We start from the raw sequence: 21880 nt of genomic DNA, 5'->3' as shown, positions 1-21880 counted from the left end.
AAAAAAAAAAGCCAATTTAACCCAAGTTGAAAGGCAATGCTCTGAGGTGGGGCTCTTAAATGAAGTCTAACTAAACTCAGCAGATGTTCTGACTGAATGAAGACTACAGCAATTCTGATCCTCCATAAAGAACAAGATCTCAATCATCAATGCATTCACAATACAAAAACCTGTGCAACTTCCAGAAATGATTCTTAGGAGGAAGAAAAAAAAAAAAAAAGCTTTTAGAAATTTCGGATAAAGCAGCAATAGGTGAGAAGTGTGTGTGTATACATATATATACATACACACTTTTAGTACATACTAGTAAAACTGGAAGCAGTTATAAGAGTTCTTTAAAATAGAACATAATGAATTTCTAATGTACTAAACAATTTGTAAAGATAGATACAATTGCTGTCAAAACATGCCAAACTGACAAGCTTTTAAAACTGCTTGTTTTTACAGCAAAGTTTTTCTCCTGGTTAGTAAGTATAAAGTCACATTTTACAAATCTGCAAGAGTTTGTTTCTAAATTAATTTTAAAAATGAAAATCACTTGTCAATTTTTATTTTTTTTAAACAAATAAGAACGTTCATTATGTTGAAGACCTAAATTAAGTACCTTTCCCAGATGTAATTTGGAGCAGAAAAACATATCAGCCTTTTCCAAAGAAAAAAAAAATTGGAAAATAATTCCAATACATTTTTCACTGCCCCTCCAACTATTCAAAATTCAATACTAAAGCTTTTTAAATATCATCAGAACTGCAAAATGTTTTTATCTACAAGGGAGTTCTTTGTAAACGAACACTCATTACAGCATTTCACAATTTAGAAGAAACTGAAAAGTTGGTCACTGCATTAATGACTGGCTTCACTCTCTCACCAAGGGTGGGACTCATTTTATTCGACTTCAAAAATCAGAAAGTTAGAGGTCTGGACTAGATAATTGGTGCAGATTTTCTACGTTGTCCATGCCAACAGATGGGCACCCTCATAGACACATTAATTAATCTCTGTTGAACACTGAAGTAATTTAGAAATGGCTTAGATAATGTGCTTAAAGTGGAAGACAAACCCTATACTCAGTGCCAGATTCTTTCCTTGAAAGCCACTATGAGTAACTGACAAAGCAGCGAGAACCACCTATTGCTTACCATCAGAATGCAGTTACTCGATAAGCAGCTTTTGGAATCGTTGCTATCATTGCCCTGACTTATTTTAAAAGAAAAAGGCCTAACTTCATAAAATATGTTTCAAGGTAACCAAGATGACATACCTACCGTTTTCCAGGATTATTTACCAACTGGATTCCAAAGCACTCCTACTTTTTAAAATCATAGCTCAACATCACCATATGCCGTACTTCCGACAAGTTACGCAAGAGCCACCGTTTTCACTTGACTGCACGCCCTTGTCTTTGCTTATAGAACACATTTAACCAACAGGAGATGTCACCCCCTTGAAGTGATAATGCTCCATTTGTATGTGCCCGTTCTTTCCAGTTTGTTTGTAAAGTTCCCTCTGTGTTGTTTTGATAAAGCACTTCGGAGGAAACATGGACAGGGAAGTAAATAATTAACAGTGCATCAGATTTACCAAACAGTATTCTGACTTGGATACCTCCCACTAATCCAATCATATGAAGGCAGTGGTTGTAGTCCACCGTAGCTGGTAACAGCTAAACCCTGTAACCATGAAGCAACTTGGTGGTAAGTTTACTTGCACTTGGATTTCTTGAACAGCTTCATTAACTGCTTGAATCTTTCTGCAACCTGATGGAGGACGAAAAAAGACATATCATTAAGGCCCCAGTGCTCTGACAGCATAGACTTTTTTTAAAGAGACCACTATTTTGTTTTTTATTTGTTTCCAATAAAAACTTTAGCGGGAGAATTTTAGGAGCACCATAACAAGTTAACTGGATGTTGGAAGTCTTCCTATACCTTTGACATCTAAAATAGCCTCTAGGTTAATCACAGAGAGCTAGAGCCAACTAGTGGTTTAACACAGGTTTCCTTACAGCAAGGAGGAAAAAAATGAAGGCTTCAAAGTCAGTTAGACTTGAATTTTGCCAGGTATAACTGTGAGTAAGATTCAAATGTAAGGACAAAAACTTAATTTGTACTCCACAAAAAGCACAGTTTATTGGTTATTTTCTACCCTCTTGTACAACCGTTGCTTCAGGTATTTATGGCTCATCACGGAGTAATCTACCTACTGGGGATTTTACAAAACTGGTCTGTAGACGAGAGCCAAACACCTTTTTGTTGAGCACAGCTACAGCTTACATAGTGACCTCATTCAATCGTGAGTTAGTATTTCTCAACACTATATACATATTGCTATAGCATATCTACCGTCCACCAAACAGTTAACTCAAAAAAGTGGCATAAATGCACAGGTAACACTGTTTTATCCAACCATCCACCCCAACAGCTTCTAAATCCCACAGAGGCTCTGTGACCATAAAAGACAACACCCTAAAAGCCAAATCCTGAGCATGCAGGATTTCCTAACTTAGTCAAATGGGTGTTCTTCCCTTTTTAGATTTGCAGGATAGAGATTAAGACAGAAATTCAAGACAAGTACAAAGTTATATGCAAACCTCTGGAAATATTCTACATCACTTTTGAAGTTTCCTAATTAAAAAGTGAAAGAAAAAAGGAAATACTTTAATGAAAAATGTCCTTTCTGCAAAATATTGGTGTATTTTTCCAGCTCTAATTTTAATCCTTTTCTAATCTACTGAATGCGTGCAAAGGTTTTGGGCCTCTCCAAATTGTCTTTCTTTATCTAAGTGCTGATTCAACAATAGAAACAATCCTGTTGTCCCTGACTTATGATTGAACACAGCAGTTTCAACGTACCAATCAAACAAGTACTGACTGAAGAATCCCTGGACCATAATATCCGGTTCAACCTGTTGTTCTGTGCAACCTGTTGTAGGTGACCGTGCTCTGGTGGGGGGGTTGGACTAGATGATCTCCAGAGGTCCCTTCCAACCCTGACCATTCTGTGTGATTCTGTGTGATCCGTATAATGTATATTTTTAACAGGTAACAACCGGGAGATTACTTTTCAGGAACCCCCCACCAAAAGACATGAGGAAAAAATAACTTCAAATTAGCAGATGATCTCCAAAGGTTTTTGTTCAACTGCAATCACCGATGTAGCAACACAGTTGTTACCAAATATAAGAATGATAGTACCTACTTGATTTGGGCTTTTATTCAGCCTAGTGGCTAAGGAAACAAAAGTTTTGCTTGACGGTCCTTTTCTCTGACATTCCAGTAAAATTTCTCGGTCATCATTTCTATAGCAAAAATGCATTTTAAAAATATTAATACATATATGTGTACATCCATATAAACAAAATATATATATAGAGAGAGAGGTATATATAAAATTCTGAATATTTCCAAACCACGTAACGAGTTCAAACAGTAACAATGAACCTATGGAAGATCCTCCCCTCTACCAGCACAGAGTAACTGAGTCAGTACAAAGAAGTGCTGGTGGCGATGATGCTACCCTATCAGGAAGGGCAGGATTATTACAACAGAGTTAGCCCAAAACCAAAGTCCTCAAAAAGAGTTTTAGGCTTCTAAAGCAGACATTTAAACTTGAATTGAAAAGAACTCATAAATTCAACAGGGGCCAGTAGTTCTAGGCAGACTTGCCTCAGTTTGCACAGCTGAGCAGCAGCTTTCACCTAAGGCCCACTGAGGTTCAAATATCAAACAGAGAGGTGTCTGACTTCTTTAAGTGGTTTAATATAACAGAGCACATCTACTTTTCACATGAGAATAAAGGACCAGAAGTCTGTTCTTAAGTGGGTCACCGATTTGCTGTTTGTCTCATTAATGAATTTAGGTATATGTAAAATGTATATAGACACAGCTATTACACAGTAGCTACTATGTACCTTTGATTGAAACCTGCCATATTCCAATAAAATATTTAATTTCCCCCTTTTCAAAGAAAAAATGTAATGACTAGTTATTTAAATAAACTTTTTTGGTGGGGATAATAATTCAAAGATGGACAAAGACTCTGACACAGAAAACCTAGTCATATACACAAGGAAAACTGTGATAATCTCTTCCTACCTCATTGGTTTGCAAACTAAAAATCGTATTAGCTTTTGCAGTCTTTTTTCCACAAAGCAGTTGATTTTCTTTTAAAATGCTACCTAGAAACTTACTTTATATCTGAACTATAGTTAAGCAAAGTCCGCCCTGAAAATTTTAGGAGCCCCTTTATAAAGTGTTGATCGTATAAAGTTGTAGCAAGAACAGCAAAGCCTGCTAACTATAGTTTCTTAAGGATAAGAATACACCACAATAATTTTGCATGTAACTTCGACACATACAATGCCTGGAATTTTCAGACAGAAAAGGAAATGGGCAGGGGAAACAAAAATTACAGATAGTGCAATATAGTAGGTATTGTTACCTTAGCACACAAGCTTTAAAAACAAAAGCAAAAAATACTCTTGTTTTGGGAGATCTGGGTAAGTGATGGAATTGGTTGTGACACATGGAAGTCACCTTCTTTAAGGCTAATCCTATTTAACCTACCTAAGAAATGACTAAAAATTGTTCTCTTCCAAAGGCTGCTAACAGGATTAAATGAAACCAGTTCATCTCTTAAATTTGTTTTCCCCTGGACAACTGTATAGAAAAAGGATAAAATAGACTTCGTCTCCTTTCCGTGGTACTCGAAGAGAAGACACCAATCTCATAAAACCACCCTGCATAGATAGAAGGAGGCTCCCACTCCACTGTTTACAGAAGGATGCAGAGCTACTGAATAACTTCAGCCATTAGCTAAATATCCTTTTCTTGCCACTTTTCAGTATATCACATAGTAAAAAAAACCACAAACCAAAACCCAAACCTAAAACAATCAAACAGATCAAATCAGAAATTACCTCGTCCAGGAAACTACTACTTCTCCCTTCTTTTTAATGATGTTTTTGGCGTACAGACTTGGTGATGACACAGATGAAGCCAATGGAGAAGAGTCTTTGTTCTGCTGCAACTCATTCTTCTTGTTAGAACATTGTTTGTGTGCTGAATTTACTTCTTCAGACTTCCCATCACTTGCATCACTCCCTTCGCCTGCTGATTCAGTTTCTTTTCGTTGCCTTTTTGAGCTGGAATTCTCTCTGACAGCCTCCTTTTTCCTTTTTTTACTAGTTTTATCATCTATACTTATCTGGCATCCTACATCAGTATTTGAAGTGGATTTTGTTTCAAGATTAGATTCACCTGCTACAGTCTCATTGGAAAGCTCTTCAGTTAAGTCTATAAATGCATCGGAGCACTCTTCCAGTTCTTCCTTTTTATCACCGATTTCTGAGTTTCCTGCAGAAGTTTCCTGAGTCCTGTTATCTGCAGTGGATTCCACTGCACGACATGAAGTTTCACTAACAATATCATCCGTTAAGTCTATGTATGACTCCGTACTGCATCCAGCAGGAAAAGAAGCTTGAGATCTAACACCCATTTCATTTATGTTTTCAGACACTTTTAATTTGTGTGCCTGAGATTGCTCAGAGACCTCATCTGGGCTTTCAGTGTCATGGCTCTCTGTGTTTGAAGATTTTCTACAGGGTCCAAGCAACGGAGGAGTCTCTTCCTGTCCAATACTACTCAGAGGCGGAGGTAAGGCAGGATTTTGTTCTTGTCCAGTGCTGACATGAGGCAACTGATCTATCTGAACCACATCTGGTTTGAGAGTTTCTTGCACAGCGACTGCTGTGGCACTCTGACTGCCCCTTTCTTTTCCCCCATTTCTCATTTCTTCTTTTTCAGTCTTGGTTGAGGATGCCCGCACCTCCTTCACTGAAGCCACCTGATCAGATGCTTGTGAGGTACATGGCACCGCACGTCTAATCTTAACAATAAAATGATCATTAGATTTCTCCATGATTACTGCTTGCATTGGTAGGCTGGGGCGACACTGAAAACCGGGAGCAACAGGCCGACTTGTCCATGATGAAGAACAACTCGATTTACTGCTTGAGTTATCAGACTCTAAAGCCAAATGAATGTCTTGTTCAGTGGCATCCTCCTCTTCAAGAAGCGCATCTTCGCTGTAATGTGCACTAAGAACACCCTCGGGAGTTGAGCTAGAATTATTCTCAGGTTTTAGGAAGCTGAGGTGAGCGTCTGATTTCAAAGGTGATGGAATAGTTAAGGAAACAGCCAAATCTTCAAGGAGGATAGAAGAAACAAATGCTTTATTCTTTTGTAAATTGTCATCATCTTTGCATGAAGCTGCACTTGTAGGAACCTCAAACATACAGCTTTCATCTAGCACATCTGGATCAACAGACATCTGAAGCCTCGATGCTAAAGAGGGAGCTCTTACAGGTGAAACAATAGGCCAGTTAATATCCTCTACTGGTCGAGATTCCACACAAGCCTCCTTTGGAGCAATCTCTTGCACCAGTCCGGCACCATTACCTCTGCATTTATGACTGTCTAAAAACTGTTTTTCAGGAGTTCTGAATTCCCACTCATTTCTGTCGATATTGGCACCATTTTTTTCCAAGAGATCAGAACCTTGCAATAAGCTTTTGAAAATTTCACCCATTTGAGCATCACTTACAAGATTAAACGTGAGACTGGATGCTTGTTGTTCTGTGAGAAGCTCGTAACTAAGATCAGACTTGTTAGCATCTCTGGATAGCTGGAATCCTTCCTTTTCATATTTTATACCCTTCAATGGAGTGAGAGTGCCTTGCAAACTATTCTCTTTAGAGACGTGCACTTTGGTTTGGGAATTCCTGGTGTTATCAATGGAGTTAAGACATTTTGTAAAGGCAGGTTTTGGTGCATCTGTTTTATTTTTCTCATGGTGACACTTAGGTTGTTGATAATCCACAATTTGTTTTGAAAGGATATATTCTTCAGGTTTTTGAGATCTGGCTTTCAGGGACTTTTTTCTAGATCTTTGCATATCGTTTTTATGACTGATCTTGTGTTTTTGCTTTCCTGCTCTCTCAAACTTCCCTTCCTCACTCTCATTTCCCACATTTCCCACATCACATAGTTTTATTATAATTCTCCTTATCTTTTCAAGTAAGTAATCAAGCTGTTCATCTACAAATTTCCATAACTGTTTTTTCATATCTGATACTTGTTGTTCAAAAAGACGGTCCACTATTGCATTCTTTTTCACTTGCTTAAGTTTGGACTCTATAATATCACAGATACTCAATTTTAATGTCTCACCCAATGTAGACATCTTGGAAAAGTTCAAGTATTTTATCAATGATGTAAAATTTATGATACCAGATTCTATAATTCTGTGAAAATGCTGAACTGGGAAGTGTACCTTGAACTTCATATAATTTTTCCTCATCTGTTTTCGTATAGCTCTTAGCATCTGCATGATTTCTTGTACATTTGAAGGTTCAACAATAACATGAACTATTTTTTCAAGACAAGCAATGCTCACAGTTTTATTTTTCTTTGTATCCTTCGAAGATCTGAATGTCTGATTTTTATGCCTCTCTCTGTTCTTTGTACTTACTTTCACAGAAACAAACTTTCCATTATCTTCATTGCAACGCACAGTTTTGCTCTTTTGATTCTGCGGACCGCTGGTCAAATTTCGTGTCTCAGGAGAAGCTTTTGGTCCTGACTTTTTTGTATTTTCAGAGCCTCTTTCTGGTTTAGATTTTTCTTCGTCTTCATCACTACTTATGATTTCTCCTTCTTCTATTTCATCTGAAGAGACACTCAGCTGGGACTCCATCTCTAAGTGTTCATCAGACATGCTAACTGGCTTTTGATTTTCTTTGTTTACCTCCTTCGACAAATTCTTTGAGGGACACACAAGAACTGTACTTTCAGGAATTAAATCTGTAAAAAGAAAAAACAGTTTGCTAATCACCATAAAGAATGCAATTATAAACAGACATTTTCAGAAAAACCTGGAAGATTCTCTTCTGTAAAGTGACGGTTCAGAACTGTTTGTTTGAAACTGCCAATGATAACTCAGGAAGTTTGGGCTATAACAAGTGTGGGTGGTTTGCTTCAGCAGCTTCTAATTGAAGAGATTTTTCTGAGCTTCAAAGGGGAAATCAGACCTCAACATTTCACCAAAAACATGTGACTGATCTCACAAATACATCCATTAAAAACAAAAATCTAGCAGTTTCCCTCAGTTTTGGACTTCTTTCCATATACTTGAACAAGTTTTCTGAATGCTGCACCAGCTAAATTTTAACTTTAACATCATTATGGACTAACATTTAGATACAATAGGTGGCTTTGCTTTTAACAGTCTCACAACAAAAACCAAATGAGAAGAACAAATGACCTATTAATGTTTGCACTCGTCTTTTCCAGGGTAAAACGCCTATTTCAGTTTTTGATGCATATAAGATCACCAGCACTGTAACTAAGCACAACAACATAAAAAGCTTTTTTTAGAAATTTGGAGAAAGCCTCCAGTTCAGGTTCCTGAATGACAGGAATGAGTAGAGAGATATGTGAGAGGAAAGACTAAAAAGTTCTGCCAAATGTAGTATGCCTTACTCTGCCTCACAAATAAGTTTATTAAATGTTTTATATTTTTGAGATATCATTAAATACATATTTAATCATCATTTAAAATTCAAACCAAATGCTATTTTGTTAAGAAAAATAAACAATTACATTTAGCTACAAAGCAGCATGTTACAAAAGATGAACAGGCAAGCTCATTTCCATTGTACATAAATTCCACTGAAGTGCATATGTATTGATTAACGAGATTTACAGTTAATTTTAGGCTTGCTGGGCACTCTAGTTAATAAAACACTCTAATGTTCAATCACACATAGATTAGACTGCTTAATGACAGGAATTAAATCTGTAATCTCATAAACAAACATTTAATCTCATAAAAGATCATATCTAAATTGATCTCCATAAAAAATGAATTTGTGATTAACACTTTAAAGCATCATTTGAAAATGTTTACTTTATACAGACTCTACAGGGGCAAAAACATATTCCATCACCGCCTCCATTTCAGTTTTACAGGGATCAATACCTTCTCAAGCTAACCACTTCAATATTTTGACAAACCATAGCATAAAATGAAAGTGGTCAAAATATAGTATTAATGTATGTACCCCCGTCCCACAGAACAGTAGAAAGGCGAGTACTGACTTCAAGGCCAAGAGAAACCATAGCCTCCTGTCAATTTAACAGATGCAGAACATTTGACACACATTAGTCAGATCACAAAGACAACTAGGCATCTAACTTCAGAGCTGAAAATCACTGCTTTGGAAATTAGTAGCAAGTTCTGGACAGGATGGATTCCTCTAATAAGTAACTCGGAGAAACACTACAAAATGAGAAAAATACTTTTAGTTGACGTTCATCTACTCTGATCCCAAAGCTCTTGTGTCCTCCCAGATATTTCAAACAATATAAACTACTGTAGAAATGAAATGTAAATTGCTAAAAGAATTCACACTTAAGTGAGTAGCTGTCTCAAGCACAAGAGACAGAATTCCAGAGTACACCACACTAAGATTTGCAAAAAGAAATAAGGATTATGTCCTGAAACATGAGAAAAAGGATTTAAAGGCAACTCTACCATTCCTCTTCTAATAGGAAATCTTAACTTCCAAGGAAACTTTTTATTAGTTGCAGCAGGACATTACAGGAAGAGTTAAATTCATACAAGTACAAGATTTAAACTTTGGGTCATCTATTTTCTCTTCCTGTGAATGCTGTCATAGCATTTTATCTCCCTGACATCTTATTTAGGAGTTAGCTCCTGCTTCATTAATGATAAATTCTAATGTTCTATTTGTTCTACTTTTTCCCGCACTGGCTGACTCACAATTATAAAACATATATAAAAATTCATGCTGAAATTAATTCAGATGGAGAGCACAGCTGACATTCCTAGAATTTAAGTCTCTGGTACTCTCTTCAGCTTTCTCACAAATACTTGAAAGAATACGATTCTAAGTAACTTTTGCCTCTACAACTCCAGACAAAATCCTAATGAGATCTACTCAGAAATAACTGCACTTAAGAAACCTACATGTATTTCTTTTAGAAGTTAATACATAACTCTTATTTCAACCGTTCATCTGTAAGCAGTGATAATCTCCAATTTTTATAGCAATTATGTTCAATTGGCTACAATCTCGGCTGCATTGTTCAATAGTTCCACTACAAACAAAAAGGACCATTGAGACTTATACAGCTTAAGAAGAAACAATTTATATTTTCGAGAAAGCAGTTAAAAGAATTTCAGCTTTCCATGAAGGGATCTTCTAAGCATTTATGTAGAAATTAGAATATACATATACAAATACCTTTATTATAACTCTTCACAAGACCTTTGCAGGGACTTTCCATCTTAAGTGCTTTAGCCAAAGGGCGCATTGGACTGTTCAGTGGGCTGATCGCCTTCGGAATATACCTCAAGTGATTGAGATCAATGCTCAGTATTGAGCTGTCATCATCAACAGGAACAGGGTTAGTTTCTCTCTCTTTAGTTCTAGGATACAGCTCACCACTAAGAGAAGATGCTGCAGCACTGATTTCAGTTAGATCTGGCTCCAGGTCATGAGCATTCTGGTCAACTAATGGTTCATCCTTATCAGTTAACATAGTTCTGTCAAGTGACTGAGATGTACTCATATTAATTTCGCAGACACCCTTTTCCTCAGTGGGACACTCAACATTTTCTGTAGCCAAGTGATCATCGTCCTTCACTACTTCCATTAAAGAGTCTGGTTTCGTTTTGCTAATATCATCTGCGACATCACAGGACTCCAGGTCACCAGAACTTCTGGCTTCCAAGTCATCTAAGACAATTTGAGAGCCACCTTGGTCTGCTGAGCTTTCTATGTCAGCAGCTAGCCATATTTTATCTTCCTCTTTCTTCTCTGCTGCTGACTCTGGAAGGGCTCCCATACTTTCACCAGCAGGTTCAGACAGTGCCACTTCTGCTGCTGCTACATTATCATCCTGCATCACACCCACTGTCACAGGCAAGTTTTCACACCCCACCACACTCCCTGCCACCTCCAGGGGCAAAGATTCAGGGCGATTCAGATCCGTCATTGCCACTGCAGTTGCTGAGGCTTCAGATTCAGCCAGATCACAAGCCTCTGCTGCTTCTGACGTTTCAGCCTGCATTTCATCAGGAACCAGTACCTCTGCTGCTCCTGGCAAGGCTTGGGGATGTACCTGACCTACTTCTGCTTCTGGTAAGGTTTCTGAGCTCTGTTCATCAGTTGGCAGGGCTGGCAATTCTTCAGACTGCACTGGATTTGCTGCTGCTGTTACTTTCAAGGCTTCATTTTCAGAACTGACAGAAATAGGCAGTGCTGGTTCCACATCGCTTTGAGCTGTACTGTCCAGAACTCGTACTGTTGCATTAGCTTGCTCTGCGGGACCACAGTTAACAGGGTGGTCAGAGTCTAACAGTTCTGCCTGCAGCATAAGCTCTGTACTTCCCTCTTCAGTGGCCTTTTGGGAAGGTGTTTTAAGTCCATCTGTGTCCTGGTTTGGGGAGGGACATTGTTTCTTAGCAGGAGAAAGAGTTAAATTTAGCTTTTCCATAAAGCTAAGTTTTAAGTCTTTGCTTTTTGTCCCAGTTTGATCATCTTTAGTTTTGGGGATTTTATGGTCTTTTAAGCTATCTGCTACTCTGTGTGTTTCTTCTAGCTTATAGGACTTGTTTCTCTCACTTTTTGTAACATCTATACTTTTCTTGGATTCTTTTCCAGAATGGTGAGAAATCTCTTTTGCAACTTTTCTTTCATTTCTAAAGTGTCTATTTTCATCCTGATTCTCTCTTTCTCTTTTCCTTTTTTCTTCAGTTCTGTGTCTTTCTGATTTGGAATGTGCTGTTTCCCATTCATATCTACTGCTGTTTTCCCTCAAGCGTGCGTATTTATGCTCTCTGCTGCTGGAATTAGAAGGTGAAGTCCTTCCCTCTCGAGAAGTATGATCATTTGTTCCCCGGTCTCTCTTGCAGTCAATGTCTCTCCCTTTTCTAGACTCTTCCATGCGACATTTACGAGATTCATGAAGACTCTTTGAATGTTCATTCTTTGAGTGTGGACTACTCCCTCTACCAGACCTCCTCGGTTGCTCCTGTAGCTTTTCATTTGGTTTATTTTTTTGGCCAGTGTTTTTTTCATCTTTATCATGTACTTTAATGTCTTTTTTAAATAAATTTTGTGATCTCTCCTCAGCATACAATTCACCTCTTGTTTGAAATCTGTCTTTACTGGTAGGTTGTTTCTCCCAGGAAGAAGCACCCCTTTCTACTCTTCTTTCTACACTTGGACTGCATTTGAGTTTTACGCTCTGACTTTTTTGTTGTGACTCATTTTTACTAGCCTTCTCTGAAAGGGTTTTCAGCTTTTGCTGAGGATCTGAATTCCCATCATCACTGTCACCATTGTTACAGTTACCATTGGTTCCGGTGCTCTGATGTACTTCTCTTTTGTATTTGTTGACATTTCCCCTACTATACTGTTCATTACTTTTAACTTCTTTTCTTTCCTTTCTGTTATCCTTGTTGGAACTATGGTCATAGCTCGGTAGACACGTAGGACTACCATCGTTGCAGAGCTCTTCAGGAGGATACCTCAGTAAATATGGAGTGTTTCTTTTTTCAGAGCTAGACTTCCCGTTGTCTGCATTATGAGACGAGTAACTGTGGTATGTATCTTTTGAACAGTCATTTTTCATTCTATGCTCCATCTTTATACTGTCACCTAAATCAGAAGGTCTGAATTTGGAATCTTTTGTTTTGCACATCTCAGAGCACCTTCCGTTAGTTGATCCTGGAGGATATGTTCTGGTGAAGCTACTTCGATGATTGGGAAATTCCGATAGCCTGTTTACAAAATGAAAAAAGTCATGTTAGCTTTGAAATTTATTTAAACACAATCAAAGATGAATTGCAATTAATCCATATCTCTAAAATTTTTTCATACTTTCCTTTCAGCTTCAAGTTGGAAAAAATGAGGGATAAAAATAGAAGTTAAAAAATTTCCATTAGCACACACTAAAAGAATATAATTTTCCAAAAGAAATTCATCAAAAGCAAAAGCAAGATCTGTGGAAAAACACTGTACTGAGTCTAATTAACAATTTCAGTAATTCAAATTAGTATTACATTGTCCAACAATAAAGAGAGCCTTCCCCAAGGAAAAAAAAAGTTGTTCTTTACAGCATTAGTAATTAAAATAAAAAATAAAAAATGTGCAATTTAATAGGTCACTATTTGGTAAACTGGGAACCAAAAGAATAGGTATAATCTGATCATACTTACTCTATCCAATAAGCAAATAAGCTACCATGTTTGGAACTTGCTGCAAGCTGCAGAAAACAAGTAGTAACTTACAATAATCAAGTCTCATCAAGGCCACATGCTACTGCTGCAAGGTCATCACAATAAAAGAAAAAAAAATTTTAAAAGGGCACACGTAGCCTGTACAACCTGAACTCTTACTCATTACTGATAGAACTCATCAAAGTTACCTTATCAGGAAAACACAACAACCAACAAAAAAACAACCAACAAAAAAACCCCAAACAGACACTTTGCTGCCATATTCAATGTAACATTTCATTAAAATGACATGGTTAAAAGCAATGGCAATCTTCTTAAATACTCTCCACTATCTCAAAGGAAAGACTGTGTTTAACCAATGCAGAAGTACACAGAAGTAAAAGTCGTATCAACAAATGATGGCAGCAAACCACCAAATATGTGGCTCCTTTTTTAGAGGGTCGAGGATGAAGGGGCTGCTACACACTGACATTTGGTCTTGGCCTAAAATTCTATGTTGATTCAGTATCCACTTGTAAGGAATCAGTCAAATGTAAAATAATTCCACGTTTATCTCCAATACAAAATGGGGTTGGTTTTGCTTTATAAAACTGAACACTTCCTGTGGGCCGATACAGTAAATTTAAGTATGTAATGATCAGCTTTTACAACTGGCTCTACTCCAAAAATGTGACATTGTGATGTGAATTGAACGGTGAACTAAACCAATGCTGCAGCTGTTGCAATCCAAAACCCTTTCCTGTATTTCCGTTTTATTTTTAACAATACTGACAAGTTTTTGCTGTACTTTATGTTGCCTATTAAATCTGCATACATGTGTCATGAATGTAATTTTATCCAAGTGAGGTTTTTTTAGTTTGTTTTTGTTTGGCTGGTTTTATTGGTTTTGGTTTGTTGTTAGTTTGTTTGGCTTTTTTTAGATAAGCACTATTTCCCACAAAGACATTATCTCTGAAGCAGTCTTTACAGATAAGGAGCCTGCTCAAGATGAGCTAATTTATTATAGACCATGCAGCAGACAAGGCGTGCTTCTAAGACTTGAAGTGCCACTTTCCCCACAATTTTCCATGGTGTATGCCTCCAAAATACCTAGATCAAATACCCTGTTCATAAATTTTCCATCACCATCAGAAGGTATTGCAACAGAGTTTGTAAACTCTTTAATGAGGGCGAGTATTCAAAACAAGAAAATATTTTTCAAACAATTTAATTTAAAACCCAGAATACTACACTCAAAGGTGTGACAATGACAGCTATCGTGTCAAAGCCAATCAACTGAATGAATTACACATGTTAAAACCTCTGGACTTCCATCGGATCATATCTGGTAATTTTCAGTATTTAGAAAAAAAATTGCATAGTTAATATGCATGTAGCCTCCAGCACAGTAACATCAAATGAACCTTCTTCTTTATGACACCTTTTGGTGCAAGAAAATATCAAATGGTCAAACTGAAACACAAACCAACCAATGAGGTGGCTGATGTAACACAAGCGGCAAGCAGGTGACCTTGTGATAAGCTAGAGGTCCTGAACCTTGGACCCTTGCTCTGGTCTCCAGAAATTCAGAAACCTTAAAACTCAGCTACTCTCCCATCTATAGTTCAATATATTATTTTCAACTCCTTGCAGTAAGAATCGTAGTACACAGAAACTACCAAGAATTCTCTATCTGCTATCCCCCACCATCGGAGATAGGGCTTTCATATCTTGCCATGAAAACACTGTATAGTTTATTTAGTTTCATTTGTTGTCTGAAAAATTCCATGGAATTCATGTCTGAGACCATAAAATAGACTAGTTCTGAAGCTGAACTGTGCAAGGTAATACCTGCTTTGAAACATGCAAGATGGTTAGATAACTCACCAGGAATGGGTGATTAAACAACACAAACCAAAAAAAGAGTTCAGGCAAATGGTCGCTTTTTGGATTCCTCCTTGTTTTCTTAATTAAAAACCAAAGACCTCACCAAACAAAGATGATACGTATCTATTTCCTCTGATTGTACCAATAGTAAACAAGTGTGTGGTTTAGTAAGTAATGATTTTCTTCATTAGTTTTACATAAAATAGGCATAAAAGTTTCTTACAAGTATATAAACATGAACAGACAAAAAGCATATTTTCAGTTGCACTATCCAGTTATACCTTTGATGGAGATTACTGATCTCTTCATCCTTACGGTTAATTTCCACTCTTGCTGTTTTGATAAGTGCTGAAATATTCTTTTTGAGAGCTTGGTTTTCATTCTGTAGAATGACATTCTATTTTAAATATATACAAAAAGTAGAGCAAGGGGCCAGGGGGGAGAGAAAAAAAAAAACCAAGAATTACCTTGGGTATACAAACACATAAAGAAAAACAGTGCAAGACAACCATTTGAAAAAGTCCCATCATATGCAAACTGACAGTAGAACATACAGAAAGTCTTTTGGAGAAGTCAGAATTATTGAGATCCAAAGGAGCTTCTTTTTTTTTTTTTTTAAAAAAAAAAACAAAACATCACTCATGTTATGCTCCTGTTTGTGTTCCTGGTAATCGTTTAAGAGGTTTTAGGCATACCATTTATTAACACTGAAATATGCCATACAGCAAGTAACCACAGAGCTAAAAAATTACAGATTACAGTCTGCCCCTTTGCTTCATTCTTCTACTCAATTTATTGCTTTCCTGGTCACTGTGTCAAATAAAAGATGTAGCTTTTAAGCATGCCCAGCAAAAGACAGTAATTGTGTTTCTTTCAAGGTATCAAAACCAACTTCGGGTGCTCTATCATTCTCACATTTCTAGATATGATGTTCTAGAACCCTATCTGTCAATCCTACAGACAGCCCCTTCTCGTCATAATTGCCCTCAGCAAAGCCTGCTTAAAAAGGCAGATAAGTTTTGCAGAAAACAATACAGAAGTGTCACAGGGCTTACCATTTCAAAGCATAGAACCTTTGGGACTTATCTGTAATACACAGTAGAGCATGTTGGAGAATTGCTCAAGACAACCTAACTATAGAGAATGGCACAGCACAGGGGTACTAGCTCAAGCTGAAGAGCAGTTCAGCCTTATCAAAATGGCACTACGCTCAAAGCAACATCGACATCCTCTTCCAGTTCTAATGACAGCTCAGGTACCTTTGCAACCCTCTCCCCACTGTACTGAAGGCCTATTTTTTAAAAAACAAGGGAACTGGATACCTTTCTGATAACTATTCATTTGACATGCCTTTTTTCTAATTAAGGAGACAGAAGATAGCTTTTAAGTAACTAAAGTCTTACTGCACGCAACATCGTGATACAAGTGAATTTACCTACTGATTTTGTCAGTAGGCTATCCTAGCAACTCTCCTAGGCAGAACGAGCTCCTAGCACCTACAGAGGCGCTTTACAAACCATCCACGCAATGGATTAATTCTGGAAAGCATATGAAATTGACTCTCTCTCTAAGCAATATTCAGTTTGCTGTACATAAATCTTGACAATGTTGCCCCGGGAAATACAGTACCTGTGCCTGTATTTCCTTAAATTTCTTCATCAGCTCTTTAATTTGCTGCTGACATTTTCCATATTCTGCCTGCAACTGTCAAAGAGAAGAATTCACAGGACAGAAGTGGAATTAATTACACAGAAAAGTTAATCCTCTAGATTCATAGTTAGTTAACACGGTAATTTATATTACAAAGTTCTGCTTTTCTCCAAAAGTAACATACTAATGCCATATTAAAACAAAAAGCTTCAATATGCTCCAACAGGCATTCAAGTCTCTCAAACATCACAAACACTCAGATAAGAAGAAATCTATGTGCACTTGCCCAACAGTAACAGGCTAGAACGTAACAGGAAGCCATATTATTGTGAAATTAAAGACACAATTATTGAGGGGCAGGAGTTCTTAGAGTCTTACAGATGGAGACTTGTTTGTCAGATTTTATATAACACAAAACAAGTAAGAAAAAGCACAACAAAAATTTACTACAAACATGGATTGCAAAAATAGACTGCAAAGGACATCCTCCTCTCGAGATCACAAAATTGACTAAAATACACTTGGCACGAGCCCTTTTTTAAAAGCAGATGGTGATAAAACTTTCAAAGAAGAATGGACAACTTCCCTATTGTCATACTTGACAGTCAACTGCTTTCAAACTTTCAAAGTGACGTTTTCATCACTTGGTAGACTCCTGGAGGTTTTGCTCCTGCTTCTTCTATCGTGCATTGTACCTGTGAACATTTGTCCTTTTTTCTCAAAATCTCAATTTTGTAGTTAAGATGCGTCTTATGGACCAGGATAGGTGATGCTACATGAGTAAGTGTTCTGCTAATTTTGCTAGAAGCAGTTATCTACTGCACGGTTGCCTTCAATCTCAAAGACAAAATTTAATGACACATAAGATTAATCCATGACCTATCTGCTTTAGTCTGGTAAAATTTGTTGGGAGAAATGTTAAGACTAGCTTTCTATCAGACATCTGAATAGATATTTAACTAGAAGGAAATTACAGTACATTTTCCCATGCTGTAGCTGATACGTGAACTGCATGCAAAGGACATCAAATGAGAACAGACCATGTCACAGAGTGAGAGATTCACTTATTCTGATAAACCTGTTGACATAACAGTTTATTAGCACACTCTTGTTTTAACTTCTTTATTTAAAAAGTTTCCCTATTTTTCCAATAATGTGAGCATACCGACAACATTATTTGCACTTTACACAAGAAAAATAGGAAGAAAGAAAAACCCAAACCACCTGATTAATTTTTGTCACATTAATACACACCTCATTGTAGGATGCTTCCTTTGCAGTCCCTTCTTCAATTAATATCTCATCAAATAAATTTAAGCCATTTCCAGCTGGTGTAGAGTTTGGAGCAGAATTGTCTGTAGACAGAAAGTCAATTACACAAAGAAAAAGGTATTTTTCTAATCAGGTTGCATTGTGTCACTGGGGAAAACACATGACCTTATTTGGAGAAACTCCTATTCTGAATTTCAACATTTATGCTAGTTTTATTGGAAATACTCGATCCAATTTACATCCACATAAAAGGTAACGACGAAAATTAAAGTTCAACTGAAAACATTGTGTTAGAAAAATTAAGAGATATACAGGACACCTAACAACAAAGATGGGTACATTTTATGACTGTATAGTAAGTTAAGTCAAAGGAGAGCTAACTCACAGTAAATATACTTAATTTACAAAGCAAGAAGGGCTACATCTTAGCAGTGATCTGAGGTTCCACAATTCCAGAGGCAACAGATAGCAGAAAGTTAGAATAAATATGTGCATTCTACAATTAATTTAGCTTTTGCCCAGACTTCACCTTGGAAACATTTGCAGTTGAAAAAAAATTATTGAGAAAAAGAATACTCAGATGCCAATGACCTACACATTCATAAATGCAGATCAGCTGATCAGAATCCAAATGGAGTTACTGTAGAGTTGGTATGGTGTTGAATACCATGCTTTTTGTGTTGAATAAATGTTCTTTGCTGTTTTGTATTGCCCTCACAAACTGAAACTCCCTAGCTAAATGACGAAGAAATGGAGAAAAAAAAAAACAAAAAAAAACCACACCCAAACACCCCAATTATTTAGATAATGGTGCTTTTTCCTCTAATCAACCTGTGTGATGGTTCACCAAATACTCATTACTGACAGGACCTGACTTATGACACCTCTGAAATACAGGTTAATTTGTAGACAAATAAATGAAGTTAGGTATCAAAGCTGCATTTCAATCCTTTGGACAAAACTATAATGCAGAGTATTATTAACACAATGCAAGACAACATGCAAATAACACCTTATCTGCATATAGCAAAAACCTCACTGATCCTCTTTTTAAATTAAAAAAAGAGATCCCTATGAACTGGACTGTATAAAACATCTGCTCTTCTTTAAGTTATTCCTCCTTGCATCTACTATGTTTACTAAACAATGCATCTCAGTATGTCAAATACTTAGAGAATACTGTTACATGCTGTAACAAATACAAAAGGAAAGAGAGAAAAAGATGTATAGATGCTTTATGTCTGTATGATACAGTACAGTCCTTCCATAAAAATTCAATGGCCTTACAGTAGTAAGGTCAGTAGAGAAACACTTGTTAAAATACTAGAAACAGTATTTCATTAAATAGTACACTAAGACTCCTAAAAAAGAACATGTGCTGGGTCCATTTCTTTCTTACCTTCAAAGAAGTTAAAAGAGGAAATTAATTTACTTTAGCATATGAAATTATTCAGAAAGTAACAAAAGGTTCTACTGAATGTACTGTATTACACAGAAAGTATGTTTCAGAGCTCTCACTAGGGATTTAGCAATCAGTGACTGTTGATTCTGTTCCTGAAGCTATTTAAAAACAACAAAATAAAGGTGCTTTTCCCAAGGTAAAATGTCCCATATCAAAGCATAGATAGAATAGTTGAGGTTTCTCTGCACCCCTTTTTATGCCCAAGTCTCTTAAAATAGCCAGTATCACATGAAAACTATCTTACAATCATTCAGCTACTAGTTAATAGTTTCAAGAACTATCTGCTGTATTTATACAGAGTGTAACATTACATCTTGAATTTAAACAAGTAGCTCACTGAAGCATATGCTACACCAGCTAAACATAAAATTGTTTTTACTTGAAACCAGCCTAAAAAGCATGGAGACTCTATAAAGCTCCAAGCCAAGCAGCAAGATAAAATCAACCTACCAAGAACTGTCAAACCACTGTCCAAGCCATCGTAAATATCCACTGAGCTCTCATCACCTTCCTTGAAGGGGGAAGCTTCAGCTAAAGCCAAAAAACAAAACAAAACAAAACCCAAAGTAAACGTTTTGTACACTCCAGCCTGTAACTTTCCCATAAAATAAGTGTAGCTATGATCCTAGACCAGTAGAGAGTAGTAAAAGTAGTAGCACAGACTAGTAAAAGACAGGGGAATTTTACCCAGCAAGCTAATGCTACTGTGTAGAAAAGACCTTTAGTCACCAGGGAGCAAAGACAGTCTTGTATAATCAGTTCCCAAATATTACAAGACCTGTGCATGAAGCAAATTACATGGCTTTAAATACAAATACAATTTAAAATTATAAACTAAGTCAACTTGATCTGAATTTGAAACTGTTCTCTAAAATACACAGAACACAAGACTTATACAACTCAGAAACAAAAATAAAATTAATATGATCAAACCACTGTTAAAATAAACATTTCTCGCTCAACATTAAGTACTGTAACAGTCTGTAACATAATCCAAAGAATTTGCTTTATTATTGCCATCTATTCACATACTAACTGGTTCTGTAAAAGTATTTTAATCTAAATTTCCTAGGTCCCTCTTCATGTGTTTTTCCAATGCCTTTTATCTCCTCTATGTGAACCTCTCCAGTTCTGCGACAAATATTTTTATTATAAAGAAAAATATCAACATCCACAGCCCTTCTGAGGCTGGGAATCTCACAAACATATGTCAGATCAATCAACTGTGGAGCTGGAAATAACGTTAGGGTACCCTGATTGCTGGTACCAGATGATAGCATATTTGCTCTTAACAAATAGCAAACAAAGGAACAAACCTCCTAACATGTCCAAATACACGCTTCATTAGGATATGGCAAAGGTTAAATTACACACTGTAAAACACAGGGGAGAGACCAGTTCCAGCCATTCCCTCAAAACATATTAGAAATCCAAAGTACACGGTTATGGTTTAAAATCCAAATTTACTAATGGGAGTAACACTGGTAATGTGCCCCAGCCATTTAATTACAGTTGAAGCTTATCAGTGTTTGTCCCAACTTAAACTGTTTCCATTTTGTTTTCTAAGTTATTTTTGGACCTATTTATTTTCATAGGACTGCTTGTGTTATTTCACTGCAAACCACAAAGTAATCTTAACACATCTTACCACCGTAGCGGATATCAAACAGTCCCAGTCCATCCTCATCTGTTGCCATGATACAAACTCCTTATGGCTTCCCCATCTATGAGTAAAATATCAGAGGAAAGACAACAGATTAATTGACAATTTCAGAACATCATCATAAAACAGAAGTATGTTGAAATAAGGCAATCACACCTGAGCTACCTGTGGCCCTTGCTCTTCAACAAAATCCAACACTAGAATGAGAAGACTCTTACACCAAGATAACAAATGTAGAGCTCTATGAAGAGAAGTACGAAATTATGTCCTGTAAATAAGCATCCTGAAGATCTTCGGCTGTATCTTTTATTTATATGTATCAAATAAAGAAAAATAATGAAATTTTGGTCTGGAACACTGCATTTTATGAACAAGTCAGCTGAACCTGTATCTTAACCAGTTAAAACAACCTGATTTGATAATTCTCATTTCTCCTCTGCTGACCATTTAAGAGCAAGTTTCCCCCTGTCTGACACCACCAGCCAAACCAGTAACGAGCAGCAGCAAGAAACATTTTGCCCGCCGAGGCATATAGCAATGCTCAGCCACAGGACGAAGTTCAGCCGAAACCGTACAGTAACCGCCACAACAGCTATTGCAGAACGACCTTACAGACACACACGCTTGCGGCACCGATA

At 36.9% G+C, this 21880-nt stretch overlaps 1 protein-coding gene across 1 annotated transcript; it reads right to left on the bottom strand.

Annotated features, from left to right (window-relative positions):
- Positions 1 to 1700: 1700 nt before the first annotated feature.
- CASP8AP2 (caspase 8 associated protein 2) lies at positions 1701 to 21303 on the bottom strand. The gene is made up of 9 exons (XM_009887505.1): positions 21228 to 21303; positions 20030 to 20110; positions 18100 to 18200; positions 16825 to 16899; positions 15477 to 15592; positions 10328 to 12870; positions 4919 to 7862; positions 3199 to 3298; positions 1701 to 1757 (listed from the first exon to the last, which is right to left on the bottom strand). Exons 1-9 carry the CDS (start codon positions 21274 to 21276, stop codon positions 1701 to 1703), a joined length of 6066 nt encoding a protein of 2021 aa, XP_009885807.1. The 5' UTR covers positions 21277 to 21303.
- Between the last annotated feature and the right edge of the window lie 577 nt (positions 21304 to 21880).

Source organism: Charadrius vociferus, unplaced genomic scaffold, assembly GCF_000708025.1.
Source record: "Charadrius vociferus isolate BGI_N301 unplaced genomic scaffold, ASM70802v2 scaffold185, whole genome shotgun sequence".
Lineage (NCBI taxonomy): Eukaryota > Metazoa > Chordata > Aves > Charadriiformes > Charadriidae > Charadrius > Charadrius vociferus.
Note: the sequence above shows the minus strand (reverse complement) of the source record. Positions and strands in the feature narration are given on the sequence as shown.